Below are 27,100 nucleotides of genomic sequence, written 5' to 3'. Positions count from 1 at the left end.
GAGAAACTGCTGATCACCGCCTACATCCTTCAGGGTATTCCACCCAGAGATGACAGATACCTTTTGAGTGACCGTTGTTAGCCCTCTGGGGGAAATGATATACCTGAAGATCACAACTGCACCTTTGTTGAACTCACATTTCTCCAGTGTGGAGTAGAGATGGTTTTGGCAGAATCTGTTGAGAACATGGCATACATGTTGCTTGTGCAGGGTCTGGTTTTCAGAAAAAACAAGAATATCATCCAAATAAATAACCACAAACCAGTCCAGTATGTCCCAGAAGATATTGTTGACAAAATGCTGAACTGTTGCTGCAGCATTATAAATCCAAAAGGCATAACTAGATATACAAAATGTCCATATTGGGTGAAGAAAACAGTCTTCCACTCATCGCCCTCTCTGATTCAGACCATGTTGTAGACCCCGTAAAGTTCCAACAATAAAAATCTTGGCTGAGTGTACTCAAATAGTTCATTAATAAGTGGAAGGGGGTAGCAATTTCAGACTGTCACTTTGTTCAGAACTCAATAGTCAATGCAGAGACTCAAGGAACCATCCTTTTTCACCCTGAAGAAGATTGGAGCATGACAAGGTATCAGGTCTCTTTTTATCGAAAACATTAGCATGATCCCAATATTTCACCAGGATTCCTGAAGCTACTGAAGGGGTCACAGCAACAGCAGCAGCTGCCCTCAGAGTATCTCCTGTGGTCACTGAATTCACAGGTAGATGGTGGAGATCAAAGGGCATTTCTGGTCCAGAACATGGTTTTGGGAAGCAAAGCTGACAACAAAGTCTTGATGCAAAGCATATGGTTCCTGGACCCCAGCAGATGAGTGGATCATGGGTGGCGAGCTAAGCAGGACAGGGGAGTGAAGTGTACAGATCAGACCAAACTGTAGAACCTTCCTGGTACTCTGGAGCATGGTAACAATCAAGGGCGCCATTTAATAAGTAACCAGGCTGGAGGAGAGGGGAGAATGCATCAAGAGATTCCACCAAACCAGGGTTGCTCTTGTGCTGAGATGGAATATTGTGAACCTGGGCAAAGTCTAAATCCATGAAATTGTTGGAGGGCCCCGAGTCTGAGTGCCCTCAGCTCTACCCTCTGCTATGGTGGGATTCTGTAGCCATAGTGGCAGTTGGCGGGTGCTGGCATGGTGTCCATCCATAGCCAAGCTACCAATAAACACAGGGGGTTTAAGATTCTGGAGTAGGGAAGGGAACACAGCCTCAGTCCAGATGCTTTTATTGAGGCTGAGGCATGGAGTCTTTCTGGTCAAAACATGGCCCGATTCTTAGAGCATCCCATGTCATAGTGTCCAGATTCCCCACAGTACAGGCATAAACCTGAAGCATGACACCAGCCCTTCACAACGTCAGAGAGGCAAGGCCAAACTGGCGGATCTGCCTGGGCTCCTGTGATAAGATTGTGGAACATGCCAGGAACTTGACTGTCTCCCCAGGCAGCGTTCAGTCAGGCGGTTGTCAATGCTGATACACAGCTTGACCAACACGTCCAGGACAGACAGCAGCTCCACCCATGCCAGCTCATCCTTGATTTCCTTGCTTAGAGCATATCAGAAGGAGTAGCACTGCGTTGTCTCGTTCCACTCAGCTTCTGCTGCTGGGCGCCGGAACTCTGCGGCAAACTTAGCAACTGACCTGTTTCCCCTGAAGCACATTCTTGGAGGATTCCACACAATTTGGATAGTCAAACACAATCACCATGGCTCAGATGAACTCTTCAAATTATCCCAGAAGGGGGCTAGAAGCCTCCAGGACAGGAGATTCCCAGGCCAGGGCCTCCACGCTTAGTAGACTAATACGAAGTCCTACTCAGGTCTGGTCAGCACAGAATGATTGGGGCCATAGCATAAACAGGAGCTAGCATGGGTTCATGAAACTACAGAACTTTCCAGGGTCCCCACCAAACTTATTCAGCACTGGAATCTCTGGGTCCCTAGAAGCTGAGGCAGCAAAGACAGGTGGGATGGCTGTAGGACTACAGTTTGTACCTGCAGGACCATAAAGTGAGCCTGCGGGGTCCACAGAATTCCCACAATGTCTTGCAGGGCTGCCCTTACAGAATCCATCTGAAGGACAGTCTGGACCCTTGCCAACCCTTGTTCAATCTTTTGGGCTGCTCAAACTCTCAATGACCAAGTTGCAGGCAGGCTAGCCTAATGGTTGGAACAACCATCCAGTGTACCAGATAAAGCTGAATTCAGCTGGGATGGGGTGCTGGAGTGAAGCCAAAGGTCAGAGCCAGGAGTCAGAAGCCAAATCCTAAGCCCAAGAGTAAGCCAAAGTCATAATTAGAAGGCATAGCCAAGAGTTGGAGCCAGAAGCCAAAGCTGAAGGATTAGCTAGAGTCACAGTCAGGAGTCATAGCTGAGGATCGGAGCCGGGAATCAGAAGCTAGGATGGAGTGGGGTGCTGGGGCAGGAGCAGGACTGCAGAAAGGGACAGGACCAAGTGCAGCCACAGGCAAGGAGCACGGGGAGCAGCCACTAGAAGGTTGCTACTACTGAGTTTAAGTATCAACCTGCTGACTGCTGCAGCCTGTCAGGTGGCTCAGTCAATCAGACAACTACTATCAGGGCCAACTGCGCTCATTCGTTTGGCAGGAGACTGGCTTTGCTGCAGGCTGGCCCCTGACAACTGCATTGCTGTGAAGTGACCTCAGCCTTAGCGTGAAAAATTCCCTTTTAAACATCAGCGTCTCTATTGGCTTTCAAAATCCTGCCCAACAGATTCTCGGAAGCCAGCAAGATTGTCATTTTCCTCTTCTTATGGTAAAACCAGCAGCCTAATGTAAGTGTAGACACGCTAGTCTAGGGCCTTGATTTTACCTCACCTTGCCTGGTTTTCTCTAAGGATATCTTGCCTAGTCAATCACACTGAAACATAATGGCAACTGTGTGTAATGTCTAATCGTTGCCTTCTGCTGGACAGGATCAGAACTGCTCAACTATGCATTTACTAGGCCGAAAAATGGAATAGTTTATGAAGCTTTTCCCTTCTCTCACATATTAGGGGGCCTTTGCTTTTGGAGCAGAAAGATTTGAGTTCTAACACTGCTGAAGCAGTAAACGGGTTGCAGTGCACAGTATAATGACAAATGCGAAGAGCTGGATGGCCACTGATTTATTGCAAGCCATAAAGTCCGTCTCAGTTTTCAACCTGTGTCTCTATACCCTGCCCTCCCTACTAGTTATTAATCCCACTCTAGCTCTGTATCGAAAACTATAGTGGCGGGTTGCTTAAATTTCACCCAACTATGTTTGCAGAATACAACACATCTGTATAGTGTAGAATATACTGTAGGGAAAAACTCTTGCATTGGCTGGGCGTGGGGGATTGAGGCTAGATAATCTCAGGGGCCTTTTCCATCTCTAACACGTCTGTGTGATTGTTGCATTGCCTGGCACTTTGCAGATGCAGGCAGACAGTCCTGGCATGCAGGAGATACTCCACTGGCTTTGGAAATGCTAAGTCTCTGCTGAGATAAACCCCACTGGTTGGATTTACCCCTTCCCCTTTGTTGTGACGGTGAGACACAACAAAATAACTACTTTGGGAAGGCAAAGATGCCTGAGATAAACACCAGGAGATGGATTTCTATTCAAAGGCATCTTCCTGCCTCAAGTCCAACTGTTCCCCTGTTCTTGATCCTCTGAAACTTTATAAATAAAACAACACAAGCTGAGAGTGGTGCAAACTGCTGGTGTAGACGCATGAAACTCCTTAGCAGAAGGTGTGAGCAAATGTTTTTTTCATCATCACAGTTACCTCTAATATTTAAATATATCCTATTATAATATTCTAATTATATGCAAAACACCAAGGGGAAGATTCACTGAAGCTGGCTTAGGAAGGTTGAAATGACAGCTCTCTGCACCAACCTGCCCCTCCTCCCCCAGCCCTGGGAGGAATTTAGCTACTGGGTTAATTCCACACATCATCACTGCAGTTTTGATTCCAGCCAGGGGCTCCAAAGGATCTTTGCTTGCAGAGGCTATTTCTGTGCATCCCTCGGGTTCCTTGCATATGTCGGCTTCCCAACCAAGACTGCTCACTCTTTGGGTTGCAATGGAGGAGGGGAGGTTGGGGCCACTTTCTGCCATGCAATCTCCTCCCCAATGGATTTGCCATTGACCTTGGGGACCCTATGCCTGCATTCATGTTGACAAAATCCAGCATAAATCTGAGTTGGATCTGGCCCCAAAAGTACAGTCCACAGCAGTGTTCCCTCTAATTTTCCCAACGCATGTGTGGAATGAATTTTGTTACGTGCACCAATATGGAGGTGATGTGTGAAATCAAAGGGTTCGGTGTGTAGGAGGGAGCTCAAGGCTGGGGCAGAGGGTTGGGGTGCACGGGGATGAGGACTCTGGCTGGGGCCGAGGATTAGGGGTTTGGGGTTCAGGTTGCCCCAGGACTCCCCCCAGCAGCACCTGGGCTGGGTGGGGAGAGGCGCATCTCCCCTGGCCGCAGCAGGTCTGTCCGCAGTCCGGGCCGCCAGTGACAGTCGGGGGAGGAGCAGCAGTGGCTGTGGGCTCCTTTCCGCCCCCTCCTTCTCCCCATCACTGGCCGGCAGCCAGAGGCTGCTGCCTGTTGGTGATGGGGGCGGGGGATGGAGAGAGGAGCCCTCAGAGGAGCGAGTGGGCAGAGGGCGGGAGGAGAGAAGCCCTGGGCCAGCAGGCTTGGAGGGGCTGGAGAGGAGAGGAGCCAGTGCTGTGGCCACTGGAGCGACGGGCCGGGCCGCCAGGACCCCTGCTGAGCGTGGGCCTGCCGCCATTATAAACCCAGTACTGTCTGGGCTGGCGTCACTCCCTGCCACAGCAGACCTGGCGCTGGGGGAGCGGCATCTCTCCCGCCGCAGCCCTGAGCACCTGCGCAGCGCTTAATTGGCTGCTGCATGGCCACCTGGCCACGCAGCTTCGAGGGAACTTAGCTCCACAGCACCACATCCACAAACAAACAGGAGTAAAAGGAGAAGAGGTCTCCGTAGGGTGCCCAGAGTCCCATTTTTATAGGAACAGTCCTGTTTTTTGAGACTTTTTCTTATATAGGCGCCTATTATCCCCCACCCCTTCCCGTTTTTTCACAGTTGCTATCTGGTCACCCTAGGCCTCAGGATCGTCCAGACTTTAAGGGGAAGGTGGATTTTATGTCTAGCATTAAAGTTCACGGACTAAGACCACCTAAAAATAAGAGAAGATGCTGACTCAACTGTGCTGGAGGGCCCTGGTATAACACAAGCTGTAAGTAGGGTCCTACCAAATTCGTGGCCATGAAAAACCCGTCATGGACCATGAAATCTGATCTACTCCCGTGAAATCGGGCTATTGTAGGGGATGGGCAGGGTTGGGGCTCCAGCTGTGCACTGGGCTTCAACTGCTAGTCCTGGACAGGCTGGGGAGGGACGGGACTTCCTCTTCCCTTGCACAGGTTGCTCCCGGGGCTGGGTCAGACCCACCTCCAGGAACCTTCCCCAGCTGCAGGAAGCTCCAGAACTGCTGGCTGGGAGCCCCGCTCTGATGGCAGCGCCGCCGCCAGCAGCAGCGCGGAAGTGAGAGTTGCATCATATGGTGGGGTCATCACCTTTGGAAGGGACAGGGCCAGCCTTACATGTGGGTGAGTGGGCAACTGCCTAGGGCCTCTTGGTCAGGGGGGTGCTGTCATCCTCCCCACACACACACAGCCAGCCCAAGGCCCCTTTAGCCCATGTACTCAGAGTGTGGGGGGGCAGAGCTGGGGGCGCCCAGCTGGGGGCTCCTAACACGCACCAGGCTCCAGCCTCTGGTTCCAGCCCAGCTAGGGAGGGACGGGACTTCCTCTTACCCTGCACGGTCTGCTCCCAGGGCTGGGTCAGACCCACCTCCGGGAACCTACCCCAGTTGCAGGAAGCTCCGCGGCTCCAGGCTGGGAGCCCGGCTCTGAAGGCAGCACCACTGCCAGCAGCAGCCCAGCCAGGACTAGCAGCTGGAGCCTGGCACATGGTAGGAGCCCCCAGCCTGTCCCTACCCAGCTGTGGGCCCAGCTCTCAGGAGTTTCAGGGGCCTTGGACTGGCTGTGGGGGAGCAGGGAAACCATGGCACTCTGCTTACCACAGGGCCTTGGGCAGTCACCCACATCACCCACCCACAAAGCTGGCTCTGTGCCCTCCAAAAGCGACGACCCGCCCCCGCATACCAGGCCACCCTCGCTTCTGCGCTGCTGGTGGTGACGGTGCTGCCTTCAGAGCTGGGTGCCTGGCCAGCAGCCGTCCTCTGGGCAGCCAGCTCTGAAGGCAGCTGTGCGGAAATAAGGGTGGCAACACCTCAACTTCCCTACAATAGCCTTGCAATCCCCCCATGACCCTCTTTTGGGTTGAGACCCCCACCGTCACAATACTTGAAATTTCAGATTTTAATATTTGAAACAGTGAAATATATGATTTTTAAAATCCTATGACCGTGAAATTGACCAAAATGGATCATGAATTTGATAGGGCCCTAGCCATAAGTTAATATCTCACAGGTGTAAACTCCAGGGACTTGTATGTACATTCAGGAGAAGATGATTCACAAGTGGATTTCAGTTTTCAATCAGTCTCTAAACAATTAAACCTATAATGTTTGCGGAGTGTTTGCAAAACAGCAAATCTGAGATTTACAGAGGTCTGAAAGTAGTTTACCAGCAGTGCTGATAATTCAGAGTTTGTGATTTGTACTTAATTATTTATTCTGTACAGCATCACAGATCTCTGTAAAGGCTACCCCTCCTCCTATCGATTTAACGCTGCTAAAATTCGACCTAAAGTCCTAGTGTAGACCAGGGCTTAATGATGAATCTTTGGGCTAAATCCTAGTGAACATCTCACTCTTGAGTGGTTTGGAGCATCCCAAGAGCCACAAGGAGTTTGGAGCAATCCAAGCTCTGCAGATGGGAGATTAGCTGTGGAGCAGCCAGGGTGCTACGGTGGGAGAGGTGACGATGGTGGGACCAGCGTGTCCCCAAGTGCTAAGGTGTTAGGACAAAAAGCTGTGTGGTCTGGAATCCACAGCCCTTGAGAACCAGCATGAGTTACAGCACGAGGCCAGTTTTGTGTGTACAGACCAACCTGCACAGTATGAGGAGTCAGTGTGCACAACAGAAGAGGGTGAGTACAGCAGCAGGCAGTGGCTGCACAGGGTGTAGCTGCAGCAATGTTTTCATGGATGCTGGTGTTTGTGGTGCAGTTGCAATATTGACAATCTCAGGCATTCAGAAATCATGACTGAGGCCCCTTAAAATCATGATTCATGTAAAAATCATGATATTTTTAAAAATATTTTAAAAAAGAATACATTTTGGAGTATTTTTCTTTCCCTTCTGCTTTTAGAGCTGCTAGGGTGCATTCACTTTGTGATTTGAAGATTTTTGCTGCAACAAAGCGGGGGTGCGGGAGAAATCTTTTTTTAAAATGAATGCTGAGAGTCTCATGCAATCTCCTGATCTCTGCAGGTGGGACTTTAACAAAAAGACACAACCGTTGTGAGACTTGTCATGAAATCACCAGTTGTGCCCAGCGACCCCCGCCCGTGGCCAGTAGTGAGTGCTGGGAGCAGAGGTTACAACCACGCTGGTCTGGTTACTCGAGACCTGGTGCCCAACTGAGAGCAGAAGCGACAGAACTCAGGACCTGCTGGCCTCAGCCCCTTCTACTGCACCTGCCCCATCTCCACCCTGCTGCTGCTTTCTCTCTACTGGGCCCAGCCTCTAGCCCCTGCCCCTGCCTGCTGGGCCCAGTACCCCCCACTTCCCTTCCCTTCCCTTCCCTAGTGGGCACAGCCCTCGCCCTCCTGGGCCCAGCCCCCTCCCTGCCTGCTGGGCCCAGTACCCCCCACTTCCCTTCCCTTCCCTTCCCTAGTGGGCACAGCCCTCGCCCTCCTGGGCCCAGCCCCCTCCCTGCCTGCTGGGCCCAGTACCCCCCACTTCCCTTCCCTTCCCTTCCCTAGTGGGCACAGCCCTCGCCCTCCTGGGCCCAGCCCCCTCCCTGCCTGCTGGGCCCAGTACCCCCCACTTCCCTTCCCTTCCCTAGTGGGCACAGCCCTCGCCCTCCTGGGCCCAGCCCCCTCCCTGCCTGCTGGGCCCAGTACCCCCCGCTTCCCTTCCCTTCCCTTCCCTAGTGGGCACAGCCCTCGCCCTCCTGGGCCCAGTACCCCCCACTTCCCTTCCCTTCCCTTCCCTAGTGGGCACAGCCCTCGCCCTCCTGGGCCCAGCCCCCTCCCTGCCTGCTGGGCCCAGTACCCCCCGCTTCCCTTCCCTTCCCTTCCCTAGTGGGCACAGCCCTCGCCCTCCTGGGCCCAGCCCCCTCCCTGCCTGCTGGGCCCAGTACCCCCCGCTTCCCTTCCCTTCCCTTCCCTAGTGGGCACAGCCCTCGCCCTCCTGGGCCCAGTACCCCCCACTTCCCTTCCCTTCCCTTCCCTAGTGGGCACAGCCCTCGCCCTCCTGGGCCCAGCCCCCTCCCTGCCTGCTGGGCCCAGTACCCCCCACTTCCCTTCCCTTCCCTTCCCTAGTGGGCACAGCCCTCGCCCTCGCCCTCCTGGGCCCAGTACCCCCCGCTTCCCTTCCCTTCCCTTCCCTTCCCCGGTGGGCCCAGCCCCTGCCGGGCCCGGCCCCTCCCCCGCGCGGCCTGTGCCTGCCCGCTCCTAACACCTGATGCCCCTCCCCCCTCATTACCGTCTGGGTTCTTCACCCATCGCAAGGATTGAAGAGTGGGGCGGGATCCGCATACTCCTTAGACCCTGGCAACCAGCAGCCAATCAAGGCTTGGCAAGGGAGCTCTTGACCAATCGCAGAGAAGTAAGACGGGATCCCGCCTCGGGTGCCTATTGGCGAGGGCATGGTGACGTCTCAGGGTGCTTCGCCAATTGGGTAGCGGTGGGGGCAGGGCCGCGCAGGCGCAGTGCGGAGCCGGTTGCTGACAGGGCCGCTCGCTGGAGGTTTCGGGCCTGGCGTGGGACTTGGACCCGGACTCGGCGTTTCCCTGCCCCGCACGCACCGGCCTTCCGCCTCGCGCCCGTCGCCGCCATGTTCCTCACCCGCTCCGAGTACGACAGGTGAGCGAGGGCGGGCCCGCCCCGGCGCGGGCCCAGCCCCAGCATCTGCCTCGTCATGGAGCCCGGCCGGGGCCTGGGGCCGGCCCAGCCTCCGCGACCCCTCCCGCCGAGCCCTCTCAGCCGCGCCGGGGGTCCCCGCACTGCGGGGGGTCCCCGCTCAGCGCCCGCCCCTCCGCGCGGGGAGCTCTGCCCCCTGAGCCTCCCCGCTCCCTTCTCTCTGCCCGCGCCCAGCCTCCCGCTGCCTCTCGGCGGGGATCCCCCCTTCCGGGTCCTCCCTTGGGCTGCTCCCTGGCGGTGTCCGTGGGGGCGATGCTCCCAGTGAGTCCCCAGGGTCGGGCTCCTTCCCTTGCTCCTGGCCCTGAGCCGGGGTCCTTAGTGGGGGAGGACAGACCCCGCTGTGTCATCACTCTGGGGCCTGATTGACAGCACGCTGGAGGTGGCCAGCATTTGGGGGCCCTGGGCAATGGGAAAGGATGCTTTAGCCACCCAGCCTTAATGTCTCTGAAGTAGGAAACTTGGGGCTTGTCTGCAGTGGCACTTTACGCCCCCCTGAGCACAGCAAGGTGCAGCGCTGTAAAGTGCCAGTGTAGACAGTGCACCCGCCCTGGGAGCTATTCCCCTCGTGGGGGTGGCTTTTTTATAGCGCTGGGAGAGCTCTTTCCCAGCACTGTGCTGTGACTACCCAAGCCACATTAAAGTGCTAAAGTAAAGATGTGCCCTTGATGTCGCGCTCAAAGGAACACCATCAGATTATCCCACTACAGCATCCTCCTTTTCCACTCGTGGCACCCAACTCTCCCTGAAGTCTCTTGAGATTAAATACCAATAGTGCTGCAGTATGGCTAAAAGTCAGACGTAAAGCAGCAGTAACCAAGTAGAGTCCAAGTTAGCAAAGCCATTTTGGCTCTGTCCACATTACAATTACAGGTGGCCATAGACTTCATTACAAGAAAGAGGCTTATTGGAGACAGATAATTGTAGAGTAGTTGTAGCCTTGTCCCTAATTCCACATATTGTGCCTTTTTATTGTAATTTAACTGCTGTTTCCAAACACTTGGGCCCTGTCTATGCCATAGCTCAATCTGCTTTAAATACGATGGTTGTTAACAAAGTGTTAATATAGTTTCCCTGACCCAAGTACATGAGGCCTACCTACTCATGTTAGACCTCCTACTGTCTGGCTTGCAACTTCAGAACTATAGGTTTCAGAGTAACAGCCGTGTTAGTCTGTATTCGCAAAAAGAAAAGGAGTACTTGTGGCACCTTAGAGACTAACCAATTTATTTGAGCATAAGCTTTCGTGAGCTACAGCTCACTTCATCGGATGCATACGTGGAAAGTATGTGGAAAATTTTCACAGTATGCATCCGATGAAGTGAGCTGTAGCTCACGAAAGCTCATGCTCAAATAAATTGGTTAGTCTCTAAGGTGCCACAAGTACTCCTTTTCTTTTTTCAGAACTATAGTGTAGGCAGGGCCTAAGAAGCAGGCTGGGTTAGTCACAGAGTGACTGAGTTTTCAGGCTTTTGGTTCCATTTTTAGTTGGACCGAACACTATGTTTTGCATGGTTATAAAACTGCCATCAAAGCAAATAAACAAAAACTACTCTCTCAGAAAGTTTGGGTCACTATGTAATCATGAGCTAAGCTATTCGCGTGGATGTGGCAAATGTGAATTTGCATATGCACCCTTACACTCTGACAGGTTTCAGAGTAGCAGCTGTGTTAGTCTGTATCTGCAAGAAGAAAAGGAGTACCTTTTCTGCACCACTGTAGCGCTCTAGGCCGCAGTTTTTCAAAGTACAGGTCGCAACCCATTACTGGGTCGCGGAATGTCCGGCATTGGGTCGCTTTGCTGATTCAAATTATAACTATCATTGCTGTGCAGCAGCTCTATAGGGCTGCACAGCAGGGAACTGGAGAGGAGAGAGGTAGGGGGTGGATGGGAACTGGGGAGGGTAGCAAGTTGGGGCTTAGAGGGCTGCTGTGAGCCTCTCCCCCGGAGCTTGTTGCTGCCGGCCTGGAGAGAGGGACCCTTTCCCTGGAGCTCCGTGCAGAGGGAAGAGAGGCGTGTGCTTGGTGCTGGCAGCCGGCAAAGGGAGAGAGAGGCAGGTCCCTCTCCCAGAGCTAGCTGCTGGGGGCGGGGGGGAGGGCTGGGCCTGCCTGGTGCACCCCAAATCCCTGGCCCCAGCTAGAACCCTCATCCCTCCCCCCGTATCCCAATCCTCTGCCCCAGCCCTGAGCTCCATCCTGCATCCTGAACCCTCATCCCCAGATCCACCCTAGAGCCCACACCCCACCCTCTGCCCCACCCTGGGCCACCTCCCACACTCCTTACCGTAGGCTTACTAAGGGTAGTGTCTAGTGTTATGTAAAGGGGGTTAATCTGGAATGTATTGCAATATTATGATTTTATGAAAACTCTAGTAAAAAAAAATAATTGTTTTGGGTCACTGGCATTAACAATTTTCTTCCACTGGGTCATGAGGAAAAAGTTTGAAAACCACTGCTCTAAGCCAACGGGAGAGAGCTCTCCTGTCAGGTTAATAACTCCTGCCTCTGCAAGAGGTGGTAGCTATGTAGGTGGGAAAAACTCTTGCTAAATATAAGCAAGGCAATAGCCTTCCTGAGCCAATAGGAGCATACACTGTTTAGAGTCCAGTGGCCGTTCTGGTATCTGCTTGTGGAAGATCCTTTGGAGCATTTCTCCCCACATTTATAATTGGACCCACTGGAGTTCTAGGGCATCTTCTGCTTCTTTGTCCAGTCCCTGCTGCTCTTTCACTCCTTCCTCTTTTTAAAACTCATGGGTCTACATCCCTCTAGTCAATATCTGCCATGTTGGTGTTCGCTTTCTGAATATACAGGTGTCATGCTGCTGGATGAGGAACATCTATAAACATATCCAGCCACTGACTAAAATGCCGTCGTTCTGCATTACCAGCTGACTTGACTTGGTGCCATTAGGTCCCTCTGCAGAATAGAACCAAGAACTATTTTCTCTGATGTTTGTCCTTAAGTTTTTGGCCTTTTCTCTAGCTCTGATTTTTTTCATTGCAGGGGTGTGAATACCTTTTCTCCAGAGGGGCGGTTGTTCCAGGTGGAATATGCCATCGAGGCTATCAAGGTATTGCAAACCTCAGCCATTGTTGATACGTTGCTATCTGTAGCCCAAACGCTCCCAATTGTGATTGGGCTTAGTCACTAAGGACGGGAGAGCTCTTAACAAAAGTCCTGTTGTTCATTTCAGTAGTTGACTCTTCATTTGAAGTGAGGACTGAACCAGTGCTCTATCATTTATTGTTCCCTTTTTTTACACACACACACCCTGCCTGGTGGAGCTCTTGTGTTCATACAGTGATGCTGGTTAATAGTAATCCTGATGACATCTTGCAGTTGAGAGCCAATCCTGTTCCATCGTGGGCTTCGGATGCTGGCAACAGGCATGCCGCTTATTAACAACTTTTTCTGGAGGAAAGACCTCAGCTGCAGGCAGGTTTGCAGGGCTACAGAAAGGAAAGGAAGCGTTTGAGGCTGCACAGTACGTCTGTATGCTGTGTGCCGCCCTAGCACTAGTACCTTGGTTCGGCAGGTCCCAGTGCTTCCTTCTCTGGCTGCAGCCCCACCAACCTGCCCGTGACCAGGAACTGCCATCCACATTCATAGTGGCCTGGGGTGCCCACGTCCCAGCCTAATGGGGGATCCCCTACCAGAGTCCTGGCACTATGGGCTGGGAGGGGAGGCTGTGGGCTGCGCAGCAGTAGGGAGACTTCAGCCCAGATGCTGGGGCTTTCCATGGAGTGTGTAGGTTCTGAGGCCACACAAGGCTGCACAGTACCTCTCCCTCTGCTTTCCTGGCTGCGTTCTGTCCTGACACCGGGGGTTCGGGCTGTCTAGTGCTTGTTCCCTGGCTGCAGCCCCGCAAAACCAGCCTTCTGCTTATTGGCAACTTCTGGGTAGCAGCAATTTTTACTGGGAACTAAGAGGTTGCTAATAAGCAAAATCCATTGTATAATCAATTGAATTGAATGTCAGTTAACACTTAAGAACACCACAGCCTAGAGTGGGGGAAGGGGAAAGACCTCTTCCCCAAAACTACACACTCAGCAAAAGCTTGGGGAAACTACTGAATGCTAACATACTGCCAAATGTAGTTAGAACTGTGTGGGGGGTGTCCTGGACACTTGAGATTATTAAAGATCCCATGGCATTTTTGAGACTTGGTGTTCGCTCCAACATGTACACCAAATTCTTATTTGAGTAATTATGTTCTACCTCCTTAAATGCCTCCCTACAGCTTCAATTAAAAATATTCACTTGATGCCCTGAACCTTTTTGGGCTAATGGAGCATTGCATTCTGGGATGTGTAGTTTCCACATACCACCTCTCTCAAAGATTACCAGATTGTAACTGTACTCTATTCTGTGTTAACTAGATGACCTTTATTTTCTTGGCTAATTGCCAAAGAAACCTGGGGTTTGTGAGTGCCTGTTTATAATGGTTGAATGTTCTTTCTATTGCAAATAATGCAGTTGTCTCATTGCTCATGCACAAGATGGGTTTTAAATTAATTGAGAAATTGAAGTGTATTTTTTCTAATATATGAAGAAACCAACAGTTTCTTTCCAAATTTGATGCAGAGGGTTTTAGTGTAAGTGGCGTTGAGGAAAGAAACCTTTTTTTATAGGTTCTTCGATAGCCTCTATTTAGGGATTAACGTTAAGGGTCCACGTAGATGAATATCTTCTCTGTTACTAGTTTCCACTCAAACACTTTGGCCACAAGGAGCAGGCAAGATGCAGCTATTCAGTTTCATCAAGTTTTTGGAAGCAAGAACTCTTAAATGCATTCTAGTAGTCAGCGTGTTGATGCATTCATATTGCTCATAAAATACATATAATAAATCTGAAACCTAATCCATAGGATAAACTTGCTTGTCTTTATTGTGTGTTCCATCAATAAGCCTGGAAATGAATTAGATTTATGCAGCTCAAATATTGCCTTTAAGATGTTCGGTACATTATTCCATGTATTGGGAGTGCAGGGGGATCCTTCAGTTTACAGGGAAATAAATTGGGGCAGTTGGTAATGCAATCTTTGCAGTACCTCAATCATATTTTGTTTCATAATTACAGCCAAAGCTTTGAATGTGGTTCAAGTAAGGTATATACTTAATAAGGGATCCAGGTGGTTCAGTCTTTGAGAAACATGCAGGTGAATATGATGCAACTTCCAAAATTAGGGAATACCTGTGTGCATTTGACAGTGGCATGGTTTAGGGCTTGTCTATATGGGGAAATTTACTGATATAGTTATACAAGTAAACTTCCTTGTGTAGGCAAGCTCTTAGAGTTATGAGCAGGCAACTGATAGCCAAGTACTCCTGAGATTTAATCCCAGTTCTGATGCCCTGTGTGGCCTTTGTCAGTCACCTCACTTCATTATGCCCATTTCCCTGTCTCTCAGAGGAGTGTAATACTTAATTATCTCACAGGGGAGTTGAGGATCCAGTAATTAAGGCATGAAAAGCAGGATTTGGTGAGAGTGCAAAGTACCTCTCTTTCACTTGGTGAAGACTCCTAAGTAAATTCTGCAGATAGTAAGGGATTTCACAGCAAAGGAAAGAATAAAAGTGACTAAACTAATAAAATTAATCTGCAAATATTCGTTATATCCCATTTTATATCCATGGAAATCAATGCATCTGACTTTAATTTTGTTCTGCAAAAAAAAATTCACAAAGCTCTTTTTAATCTGTAAAATTAAAAAAAAATTCAGTGAGATTATGGTATAGCTCAGGGAAGAGATTAATTACTAATCTGCAAGAGGGTTTCTGGGTCTCGATTAACTTTCAAACTGCACGTCCTGAGCAGCTTAACTTCAGTTCCCAGATCAAATTATGCCCTCTTAGTTTAGCTCTCACTGTGCGTTATCCTGTATTTGTTGTGAAGGTACATAACTGTAGATACATTAGTGCAGCGGTTCTCAAACTTTATAGCACCACAACTCACTTCTGACATCAAAAATTACTACATGACCTCAGGAGGGGGGACTGAAACCTGAGCCCTGCTACCCCAGCTGGGCGAGGACAGCAAAGCCCGAGCCCTACCCCGGTCAGGGGGCCTGTAACCTGACCTCTGTCGCTCAGGGCTGAAGCCGAAGCCTGAGCCCTGCTACCCAAGGCTGAAGCCCTCGGGCTTTGGCTTCAGCTCCAGCAAGTATAACGCCAGCCCTGGTGATCCCATTAAAATGGGGTCACAACCCACTTTGGGGTCCTGACCCACTGTTTGAGAACCCCTGCATTAGTATATGCAGAATCTGTTTCTGCTACTGATGTTGTAGTACAGTAATGGCATCATTCGGCGGGGGGGGTAGAGATACTACAAATGATGTAGGTCAAGATGAGCATCCTCATTTTGTGTAGATTAGATACCAAAGTGTAGGCACCCTAATGCTGTTGTAGATTACGTGTGATGGTGGTAACTGTGTGTGTGTTCTTAGCTTGGCTCCACAGCCATTGGGATTCAGACATCAGAAGGTGTTTGCCTGGCAGTGGAGAAGAGAATCACCTCCTCACTTATGGAACCCAGCAGTATTGAAAAAATTGTAGAAATAGATTCTCATATAGGTAAGAGTAATGCAGGTTTGTTCCTTCTCATGGTAAGGCCTGTGTCATCCTTCCAGCCCTGGACGTGTAAAAAAAGCTTCTCCAGAAGAGTTTCATGAGAGACTTGTCTTGAAACATGGTTTCTGAAGTCATCTGAGGCCCTCACGTGGCTTTCTTGGGTGGGAATGAACAAGCAACTCCCAGCAAATACTGGTTACTGGTTTTCCAGGCTCCAGGCCAGCAGGACATAGTTGCAGGAGCAGGAAGCAGCAGCTGAAATGCTCTTCCTCTTTGACCTCCCTAATGAAAACTCATCCCCAAATTTAGATCTGGGAGGGTAGGGAATTATTGCAATGTAAAGGTTTGATCCCAGGCCAGTGTCTGTGCTGGGAGCTCACTGGTTGGATCACTAATGTTAGACTGTTCCTCTGTGCTCAAGGCAGCTTACTGCAGCTGCAGGGGGCCCAAGGAAGATTGATTGGGCCAGCTTAAAATATGTCTGCTTAAAAAAATTAGAGCTCTCCAAAACACTACTCTTGTAAGTGATAAGAATTGGTGTGGGCTGTGCTGCTCATGAAGAGACAGGCTAGATTCCCAGAAAAAACCTTTCTCCTCTGCTTTCTTACAATACAGCCCTTTCCACAGCTACCAGACGCCATGTGGTATAACAGGTTGAACGGATCAATTTATTTATAGCCGCTTATTTCAACCAGCTACAAACGTGCAACTTTGTGGCATTCTGTGTGCATATCAAACGCTATCAGGCAGAAAGGTGACTTTTCCAATACTTAGATTTTTGGTCAATAGCCCCACAGGTCCTCCCACCGCAGCCCTTCACTCTCACACATTTAGTAAGTTCCCAGCCTAAATTCTGGCTGCCTTGTGCTACCCAGCCACTAATTAATTCACCCTTACATTATGCCACCTATGTTCAGGAAGCTGGTGAGTGGCTCCCTGTGGAGCCTGATTGCTGTCTCAGACCTCTTACTGTGCCACTGCCAGCTAACAGAGAAGCAGCCAGCCCCCTTTTCGGGGGAGGATGACTTTATTCTTTCCAGCAGGTTTGGCTAGTGCCTTGGATTCTCTTCCAAGGTTTCAGATTCGGTTCCTTTGTCCATTCGCTGCAGTAGTGGTTTTTTGCGTAGCTCTGTATATCGGAATGCCAGGCATCAGCCCTGATAAGCCATAGCTTTAGCCATCTAGCTGAGCAGTAGAATATTACCTATCTGGCAATTCCATTTGCATCCAGTGTTCTTCACTTTCTGACCTAAACTATTGTATAGCGTTACTGAATGCTGTTACACAGGAGCCACATTTGGCCCAGTGGGTGAAGGAGTACTTATGTCACTAGTAAAGTGCTTTGGGCATTTTGGGGACAAAAGTGGTAGATAACTTAATAAATGAACTTATTTGTCACACTCTCTCCCCTTTGTTTCAGGCTGTGCCATGAGCGGATTAATAGCTGATGCAAAGACTTTAATTGATAAAGCAAGAGTGGAGACACAGGTAAAGCTTCCTCTAGTATCTCAAAACAACAACCTGATTCTGAGAATAGATTATTTTTCTGGCCAATTGGATGGTCCTGGCACTTGCAGACCTGGGTAGCAAAGGCAAACAATGCAGAGCAGGAGGAGAAACTCGGAGCCAAGCCCAGCAGCTGAAATTTCACAGGTGTTTGGCAGAACTGACTCTCACTCACACTTGTTGTTTGTTTTGGTCTTTTTAGTAGTGAGAGCTTGGTATGAAGAAGGAACTGCATTAAATTCTGTTGTAGAGGAGCTTTTCCTGGGGGACTCGGAGCTGGTATGGGTGGATAAAGACACATCAGCACTGTTCCTCCCCTTCTTTTAGAGTAACGTGAAATCCTTCTCTCCTTTCAGCTGAGTGTAGTTCTAAGATGTACTGACTTTGCAATCACCCTGGTAGTGTCCCAGGGTATCAGGTGTCCCTAAGGGAGCAGCAAACTAGTAAAGGGACCGATCCACTACTTCTGAAAGAAGCCCTTGTGAATTTGTATAATTTCCAAATTACTCGTTTTTTCCCATCCCAAACCAGGCCATGAAGATACTCCTCTTCTGAGAGGCCCATGTCACAGACACACGTCCTTTAGCTTGGGATGTCACTTCTGAGCAATACAGAGCGTTCCTTGCATTATCTCCATCTTGTGATTGAATGTACTGCCCTTGTAATGCCCCAAGCTCCTGCCAGGTCAGGGAATGGAACTGGAGTCCAGAAGCTGGGAATGGGTGACAAGGGATGGATCACTTGATGATTAGCTGTTCTGTTTGTTCCCTGTGGGGCACCTGGCATTGGCCACTGTCAGAAGACAGGGTATTGGGCTATATGGACCTTTGGTCTGACCCAGTATGGCCATTCTTATGAGTCTCCCGCATGGCAATGCAGAGCACCATCACAAGGCTACATGGCAGGCCCATTACCTTTGAGACCCTTTTATTCCATCAGAGCATTGGCTTTTGCATGTGTCCTATTGAGGATCATGCGCAAGAACTGGCTTTTGGAAAGGGACAGATGGGTCAAGCCCTTGTATTACCTTCTCCTAGAATCACTGGTTTACATACAATGAAATCATGACAGTAGAGAGCGTGACACAGGCCGTATCCAACCTAGCCCTGCAGTTTGGAGAGGAGGATGCTGATCCTGGTGCTATGGTGAGTAGGTGCTGGCACAGGACATTTTCTGATTGTAAAACCATTGGATTTCCTTTGCCTTAACAGTCCTGGTCTCTCTCAACCCTCCTGTGGTTTTGTTACAGTCTCGTCCATTTGGTGTAGCGCTGCTGTTCGGAGGAGTCGATGAAAAAGGACCCCAACTGTAAGTTCAGTTCTCTCACTGGTTCATGCTCTTCTTGGGAAGAGGCGGGGCTTCTACCTGAAGCACCACGAGATAGTCTGATTAGACAAGAAATAGGGAATTGCGTAGAAATCAACATCTTGGGCTTATCTCAGTATGTGCCTGGGATGCAACAAGCTGCAGTGGTTGCCTGTTCATTGTGGAACAGAATATGATGCTTGCAGTAAACCCTGATTTTAAGTTTGATTTAAAAAAAAGTTGAGAATAAAGTGAGGGGGGAAGATCTTTCTTACCCTTCCCCAAAGGACTAGCAGAACCACTTGTAACATAATATCTGGAGCCTGCTATATCATTCCTTAGGGAGGGGGTGGGAGCACTTGTAACCAGAAACTCAATGTGCTTCCAAGATCCAGACCTTCCTGGAGTGGTGGGGGTGGGGGGTGGAAGTTCCATGAATGCAGTGGGAGGAACAGCACAGTGAAAAGAATCTGGAGCTGAAGGTCTGTCTTTCTGGGTAACCATGGCCTCGGTCCCTGTCAGAATAATGAAAGATCCTGTTAATGTGAAATGCTTCTGCTAGGGTTGTGAGCGATAGTGACAGAAAGGGGTGCAACTCTAATTCTAATTTGGATACCCTGGTTGTCTGTTGGGTTTGGCACTTGCTTCAGGGCATTTCTTGACCCTTCAGCCCCTTTGGAATCTTGGTCTGAATTTTGTCTTGTCCTCCAGATGCCAGCAGGAGTTACCTGCTGCTGGTGTATCTTGTCTCAGCAGCCCCTCAAATCTGCCATACAGGATGATGCTGGCTTTAGCCACATAGCATGTACCCTGAGCCTCTGCCTCAGGATGTCAGGCAAGCTGCTGCTCTCTAAATGTCACCCGATGAGTCCTTAACTTCCAGCTGTAAATTGGGCTCTGCAGAGAATGTTTCATTATTGTGAATCTTCTGGGGAACCCCTTGCAATGCAGTGGCATAAGACTCTCTTACCTGTATTCCTGGCAGGTTTCACATGGACCCTTCTGGGACATTTGTGCAGTGCGATGCCAAAGCAATTGGGTCTGCCTCGGAAGGTGCACAGAGCTCCCTGCAAGAGGTTTATCACAAGGTAACGGAATGAGTTCAGAATTACACCCACTGATTAGCTAGCTGATGTCTGCAGTGCCCTGGGAAGTAGGTATTACTCCCACTTCATGGGTGGGGAAACTAGATACAGGGGCTAAATCCAGAAGGGTAGTACCAGAGCACTCCGATACCATGTTATGGTATAAATACACTCCCCAAGATGATACAGGGACACGCTGACCCCTCCTAAAGATAATTTCAGGTTGACAGCATGATGGATAGAGATGTTTTGATCGAACCAACAGGTACACGTTTAAAGGGTGGTAACTAACCACGTCAGAGAGGCAATATATAACTTGTTTGTATAGGTGTATAAAAGAGGGATTGCTGAGGGGGTGCCTCTGTCTGGGCTAGAGGGGAGCAGAAGGTCATGCCTGCTCGCTGAGCTGTGTCCGTTGTAATAGGTATACATGTGTTAAGTGTCTCCATAGAACAGGGGTTCTTACAACAAATATTTTGGTGGCCTCAGAGCGTGGCCACCAACTCTTGCTGGTGGCCGCTCTGAAAAACCGGGCTCTCTGTCCCTGCCTCCCGCAGCCCTTCAGTGAGAGCCGGCATCAAGTTGGTGGGTCAGGAACTCACCAGCCGCATGTGGAGTCCCAGGCTCCCTTTGCCTTGCCCGGGCAGGAGCAGGGGAGCTGCCCAGGGGAGCACACCAGCAACTGAACGCTGCAGCCACCTCCAGTGCCATGCACATCAGCCCCTCATGTCTCAGAGGCGCTGCCCGGATCCCCTGAGGAGGCTGCAGGGTGCAGATCCCTTCTGGCGGCACCAGCACAAACACCAAGCCAGTGCATCTCGCTGCTCTTGGTAACAGCTATTCAGGAGCAACAGCTGGGTGCTGCAGTTAGAGGCCACTGCTTTGCTCCCCCATTCTCCACCTGCTTTGGAGGCTTTTGTGGCCGAAGAAAAATCTGCTGGTGGCAGCGTCTGAGAAACGCTGCCATAGAGTCTACCAGGCGCTAGGACTGTGCTTCGTAAACAATACACCTGTCTGAACCCCTGTGCCACTGAACCGAGTCTGTGGTTTCCTTGGGCATTTAATCCAAACAGCAGACTTGGATCGATCTGGTCGGAGCCAGTACAGTACAACACGCACACAGCCAACAACTGATAACCGCTAGTCATCCGTTCTTGGGTATCGCATAGATCATTGGCTCTGGACATTGGCTCATGGGGGGCCTCACAGGTTAGAGCATGAAGAGCTCTCTGAATACGGAGGCCAATTTTTCAGAATTGTTAAATAATATTCAGTGAGAAACAGGAACCCTGCTGATTTATAACTAGAAAGACGGTGTTGGGTGGGGACTTCCTAAGACAGCCTTGTTGAGGTGACCAAGCAGCTGAATTTAGATGTAATAAATGAGACCTGATTAGTGTCATGTTTTTTTTGTGATGGAGATCTGATTTGAGTTTTGTAAAATGATAACATAGAGAAGGGGAGATCTGCAGTATTACACACAAAAAGGAAAACAATGTATCCAGCAATTTAGTTATTGCCTTACCTGAACTACATTCCTGACTAGTGCAGTGTTGGTAATATATATAATTTGGTGACATTTTGATTTGCTGCCACTGATAGCTTGATATGATATTTTGGAGCAGGACAGAGGGAGGACACGACTTTTGGAGAGGATGTGATTTTCTTTTTCAGAGGACTGTTTAGAGAGGTGTGTGTGAGAAGCTAAACAATGAAGCTGAGTGGCTAACTTTTTTTTGGCTTGTTTTATTTAACAGTCAATGACACTGAAAGAAGCGATCAAGTCATCCCTCATCATCCTAAAGCAAGTTATGGAGGAGAAACTGAATGCAACTAACATTGAGGTATGTGCTGCTGCCCTGTTCTTCCTTGTACAAATGCTGTAGGAGTTGGCAGCATTTGGACTACAAGAAAAATCTGTCCTGCTTCCCTGGTCCAAGTTTCTGTGGCTGCACAGCAAGTATCTCCTTAGGGTGTCTCAACTGATACTAGGTCAGGGTTGGTTTTAGATATTTGTCAAAATAGCAATGACTGGGATGAGGGGACTTTAAAACAAGGGCCAATCTGCAATTCTTAAGCCTTCAATCTCTTCCTGAGGTGGTGATTCTTGTCTGTTGTTTTGTCAACATCTATACATTTCTAATGTGCTCATTGCCATAATATCAGTGTGTTGCCACATAACTCCATGTGGCATACCTGAAGTAAGAATGAAATCCTTAATCTTGATTTGGGCTCTTGGGAAAGTATTGCTGGGCTCTTCTGCCCTGCTAATTGGAGAATGCTTGTCTGAGTAAATATCTGAATCCTGCAACACTCCCTGAATGTGGCTAGGCTTGACTTTGTATTACTCTCCAAAACCTTGAAGGAGGGGGCCCCGTTCTAAGAGCACTAACACAAGATTTCAAGAGTTGCCAGAATGGACATGTCATGCCAGCTGGGTAATTTTTTTAGGGTTTCCCACTGCCATCCCTTCTTGTCACTTCCAAGGAATGAAAATTATACAGCTTCAGGACTTACTATTCTTAGTCTTGGATCAGTGCAAAAAAATAAGACCAAAGAGATGGTTTTTCCAGACTTCAAATCTCTGGGAATGAATATGTAGAGTCTGTGTTAACCGCCACTTCCCAGTGATGAGCAGCAGCCTTGCTAAATGCAATTTGGTTCAGACATGCTAACACTTTTTTGTGGGGCAAATAAAAATCATTTTTTCCCTCTTTTTGTCCATCATGGTAAAGGGTAGGTGAATAGATTTATTTTAATCAAGGCTGGTGTATAACATTTGTTTCTATTTCTGGCAGTTTACAAGATAACTGAACCTTAAAATCATGTCATTCTGACTACTAAGTTGCTCTTCTGTCTCTTCAGTTACGGATGTGATTTCAACAGCTGCTGTCTCTAGGTAGTAACTTTCAGGCTGAAAGTAATAGGCGCACACTCTAATTTTGGGTGCCTCTGTTTTTGACTGCCCACCCTGAGATGCCTGGGGCCTGACTTCTCAGAGTTGTGAGCTGCAGGTGAGGTGCCTTAGCTCTGGCAGTCTGAAGGATCAGTTGCTGAAATTGTAATGGGAGTAGGTGGGGAAGCCAAGCAAGATGATCAGAATGACGTGATTTTACATTTTTGTACTGCACAACCTACTAAAGCACAGAAATACTTTGGGTCCAGTATAAATGCTCTGAAGTCCAGTAAACTTCCCTAAGCACCATTCCTGAACAGTACCAGCAATAGGAGAGAAGTTTAATGACTGCAACAAAAGCTACTAGCAATAGGCATCTGATGCTAGATGTGCTGCTTGTGTCTAATATTAAATGCTGTTAGTGAGCCCTTCTGAGATGACAAACTGAGCTGTCCTAGAGAGGAGAGATGGAAGAGAACATGCCAGGTTGCATTTGCACACTCAGAGCACAATCTTGTGCCATCCCCAGAAATGTTCCAATTAGCAAGGACTAAGTCATGAGCATTTTAACAGGGTAGCCAGCCCCTTAAATAAAATTGGACTCAGCTCTCCTTTTTCAGTCCAGGTGTACTCTAGTTTGGTGTAATGAGGGTGAGGCTTCTCCCGGAGTTATAAACAAGAGGTCAGAATCCTGAGGTACAGTTTAGAATGGGAGAGAGTCCAGAGGCTTGAGAGTACGGAGCTCAGAGGAAGAGCAGAGCTGGGCTGAGAGCTCAGGGAGGAGATGCCCATGAAGCCAGATCAGGCTGGGGAAAGCAGAAGGCAAGAAAGCAGTCGGCGATTGGGCACCTACAAACTTCCCCTGGTCAGAGAGTGCTAAAGGCTGAGAGCAGCAGAGGGTGATGCCTCTGAACTGGAGAGCCAGAGAGGGCTGAAGGACGGATGGGTGAGTCTGCTGATGTCTCCAGGGAAGAGCTGGAACTATATCTGAAAAGGAACAAGGGTGGAGAGAAACCCCAGCTAGAGGTGCTGAGCTGGGGCATGTTGAGAAATGCCAGAGCTGAACTTGGTGTTGGACTTTTGGGACAAATGTGCTATTTGGACTGTGCTGGGGGCATCTTGGTTTGTGGTAGGTAGTGGGACTTCACTTTAGATAAGCTATTCCCAGCAGGACAGTGGGGTGGGAGGAGGTATTGTTTCATATTCTCTGTGTGTATATAAAGTCTGCTGCAGTTTCCACGGTATGCATCCGATGAAGTGAGCTGTAGCTCACGAAAGCTCATGCTCAAATAAATTGGTTAGTCTCTAAGGTGCCACAAGTCCTCCTTTTCTTTTTGCGAATACAGACTAACACGGCTGTTACTCTGAAACCTAATAAACTAAAACTGCAAAAAGGGCTACTTATGTATTCCAAAGGCTGTACTGAGTTTATTTGCAGAATAGAGGGAAACTGAGGCAAGGGGCCACTTACAGGGCTGCCCTGAGGGTACAGTGGGGTGCCCAGTAAGGGGCCACACATTTACAAGCATGTTTGCTCATTATTACTATCTTACAAATCAGTATCTTGGTCAGTGAAGCTTTCCTCTGGATGACTGACTTATAGTACAGTGTGTGAAGAAATCCATGCAGAGTAATGTGTACAGTATACTTATCTCAGGTCCTCATTTAACACGGCTTAACTGTCTTCAGCATAGCCCTGTATGCATTGAGGAATCACTATCCGGTTTAATGACAGGTTTCAGAGTTCAGAGTAACAGCCGTGTTAGTCTGTATTCGCAAAAAGAAAAGGAGTACTTGTGGCACCTTAGAGACTAACCAATTTAGCTTATGCTCAAATAAATTGGTTAGTCTCTAAGGTGCCACAAGTCCTCCTTTTCTTTTTAGGTTTCAGAGTAGCAGCCGTGTTAGTCTGTATTCGCAAGTATGAGAATAGTGTGCTGAGGATTAAAGGGGCACTGTATAGTGAAATCACCCTTCTAGTTGAGAATGTTTGACTTAGTTACTATATCTGAAAGGCTAGAAAGCAAACCGAAGAGAGAGTTAAGGTTAGGTTTTTTTTTTTTTTTTTACATTTGACAACACATTGTGTGTCTTTTTTCACGGAAGTGGGGTGGAGAAAAACAACGTGAGAATGTGGCAAAGGAACAGTTAAAAATATACCTTGACAATAGGGCTCAGGAGCCAGTGCAGCACCTGAAATGTCTCTCCAAAAATTTGCTTTTTCAATGTGACTGTTTCCCTTTATTTAACCTCTTTCCTTACAGACAAGTCTTAAAATCTAGAGCAGTGGTTCTCAACACGTGGTCCACGGCTGCTTGTGGCCCAATCAGCACACAGCTGCGGCCCATGTGACATCCTCAGGGCCATACAGATAGTGTGTATGTATTGTGTGGATGTGGCCCACATAACACACAGAGAGCTGCATATGCAGCCCACAATGGTAAATAGGTTGCGAACCACTGGTCTAGAGTTTGGATAAATTTTTGTCGTTCACTAGTGTCTTTGAATAGTGGTCTGGGGGGTGGGAGGGGGCATGGTAGAGTTGTACTTAAAGGACTACCCAGTCAAAGTGGGTCCAGTATCTTAGGCCAAAACTATCAAAAACAGTTAGTGATTTTAGGTGCCCGACATGAGACTCCGTAAACAGAGCTGTCTTTCAGAAAGTGCCAACTACCTGCCGTCTGAAAGCCAGGTCTGGTTAAGGTGTCCCATGTTGGACACTCAAAATACTCATCATTTTGAAAATGTTGGCCTTAAAAGTTCTTGACCTATTTTTATACTCTTCACCTTGTACATCTTTGACATTCTTTGCTCCCCTGTGGGTGACCACAAAGCAGTGCCGCATGGGGCCCAATGGAAGCTCCAGGTCATGTGGGTCTTGGGTCCTTTTTGTTCTGCATTTCTGTGTCCAGTCTTTCCTCTTCCATTGATGTGTGGCAGTAGCATACTCCCCATTCCCCAGAGAGTGAAGACTTCTGCCCCACTTCCAGAACTCAGTACATCCCAGGGCGGTCCAAGGAATGAATGTTCTGTGCCACATACGGTAGCAACCACAGGTGCTCCCCAGTCCCCCTTGTTAGCTTCCACTGCATCTGTTCTTTACCGCTATCTTCCCATGTCAGCCCCATTAAATGGCTCTTCAAATATTCTGTTGCTCCTTTTCCAATTTCTTCTTAATATTTTGGTGCTTGGTCCATGAAGGTTCCAGGCTATCTGCCCTAGAAACTGAATCCAAACAGCATCAGGAGATCCATGCCCTGCCCTGATAATGTGCCTCTGTCCTGTTCTCCTGGGGTCACTTCCGGGAGAGTGAACTTCCTCTCAGCCCAGGTCCCCTTGAATCCTTGGCCCTCTTCCGATCTCCATTTGAGCCACTAAACAGCTGATTGATAGAGGGCAGTGACAGATGTTCACTACTGACCAGGTCTGTATTTGAAGTAATGACTTTGATGCAAATGGCCTCTTTGGTTACCAATTTCCCAAAGATACTCAAGCTCGGTATTAACAAATTGTCCCCTAATGATTTGAGTTGTTGATAGCCTCATTTTTAGAATGCCTGTGTAACAGGACAGGGCTTGTAACCCTGGTTATTACAGAAGAGGGAAGCTGGCTCTCTAAACTTGCCTCCTGAAGATGGTGGTCCAAAAGATGTTTGCCTGGGCCTGATTAGAAATGGAACTGGCTGAACTGCAGCTTGTCTTGCCCTGCCGCCCCGAAGTTTTCTGTTGAAGAATTAGTGCGAACCAGTCTGTCCCTGCAGAGGGAGAAGCAGCTGAACCTGTGCGTTCCCAGTAGATGTTTCCCTGAGCTGCTGCTACTATGAGGAGATTGAGTCAATTAGAAGTTATTTCTGCAGCAGGCAGCTATTTTAGGGAATCAAAGAACATGTTACAGGCTGGAACGATCTCGCTGGGCTGGCGGATCAGGCAGTTGAGAGGGAACAGCTGCTCCATCTCTGGCAGTTTCTCTGTTCCATGCCCAGTGCTGTCACTTCCTCACGTATGCAGGCAAATAGTTACACTGAACCCTTTCTTCTTCTCCTTCCAGCTTGCAACGGTGGAGCCCGGAATGAAGTTTCACATGTATACAAAAGAAGAGCTTGAAGAAGTCATCAAGGATATCTGAAAAACAAGGAGCTTGAGAGAGAGACTCCCTCAAAAGCCTCGTTCCCTGTTCTAAGTGAACTGACTTCTTTCAGTTCCTTCGAGTACCCATGATTTTATTTCCAGCAGCGTATGTGCTTGCTCTTTGTAGAAGGCTGTAATGGTTTTTTTTACAGGTTCTGTACATAAACAATCTACAGTAAGGAAATGAGAATAAATCCTTTTGTTACTCTTATCTTGATTCTCTTGTAATGGAGTTCTGGGGTGGGGGGAGATGCAGAGCAGGTATAGAATGACCTCTGCTGTTAAACTGCTGCAAGGTAATACAGAAAGCCCTGCACCTAATATATGTTCTGCAAACAGGCATCCCTAATAAAGCTGCTCTCCCTGCACTGCTATGCACACTGCTTCTCTGGACAGCATTGTCTGGTGTTCCCAGACATGGCCCGACCTCCAGCACCCACTCTGGGGGAGATCCTTTCTGGCA

At 48.9% G+C, this 27,100-nt stretch overlaps 1 protein-coding gene across 1 annotated transcript; it reads left to right on the top strand.

The window, feature by feature from the left end:
* The first annotated feature begins 8,912 nt into the window (after positions 1-8,912).
* On the top strand, positions 8,913-26,848 carry PSMA5 (proteasome 20S subunit alpha 5). The gene is made up of 9 exons (XM_073320362.1): positions 8,913-9,092; positions 12,153-12,219; positions 15,595-15,721; positions 17,139-17,206; positions 18,262-18,369; positions 18,474-18,532; positions 19,515-19,617; positions 21,372-21,458; positions 26,558-26,848. Exons 1-9 carry the CDS (start codon positions 9,064-9,066, stop codon positions 26,633-26,635), a joined length of 726 nt encoding a protein of 241 aa, XP_073176463.1. The 5' UTR covers positions 8,913-9,063; the 3' UTR covers positions 26,636-26,848.
* Positions 26,849-27,100: the final 252 nt, after the last annotated feature.

This window comes from Lepidochelys kempii, chromosome 21 (genome assembly GCF_965140265.1).
Source record: "Lepidochelys kempii isolate rLepKem1 chromosome 21, rLepKem1.hap2, whole genome shotgun sequence".
Classification (NCBI taxonomy): Eukaryota; Metazoa; Chordata; order Testudines; family Cheloniidae; genus Lepidochelys; species Lepidochelys kempii.
The sequence above is the reverse complement of the archived record's forward strand: the minus strand, read 5'-3'. Positions and strand labels throughout refer to the sequence as shown.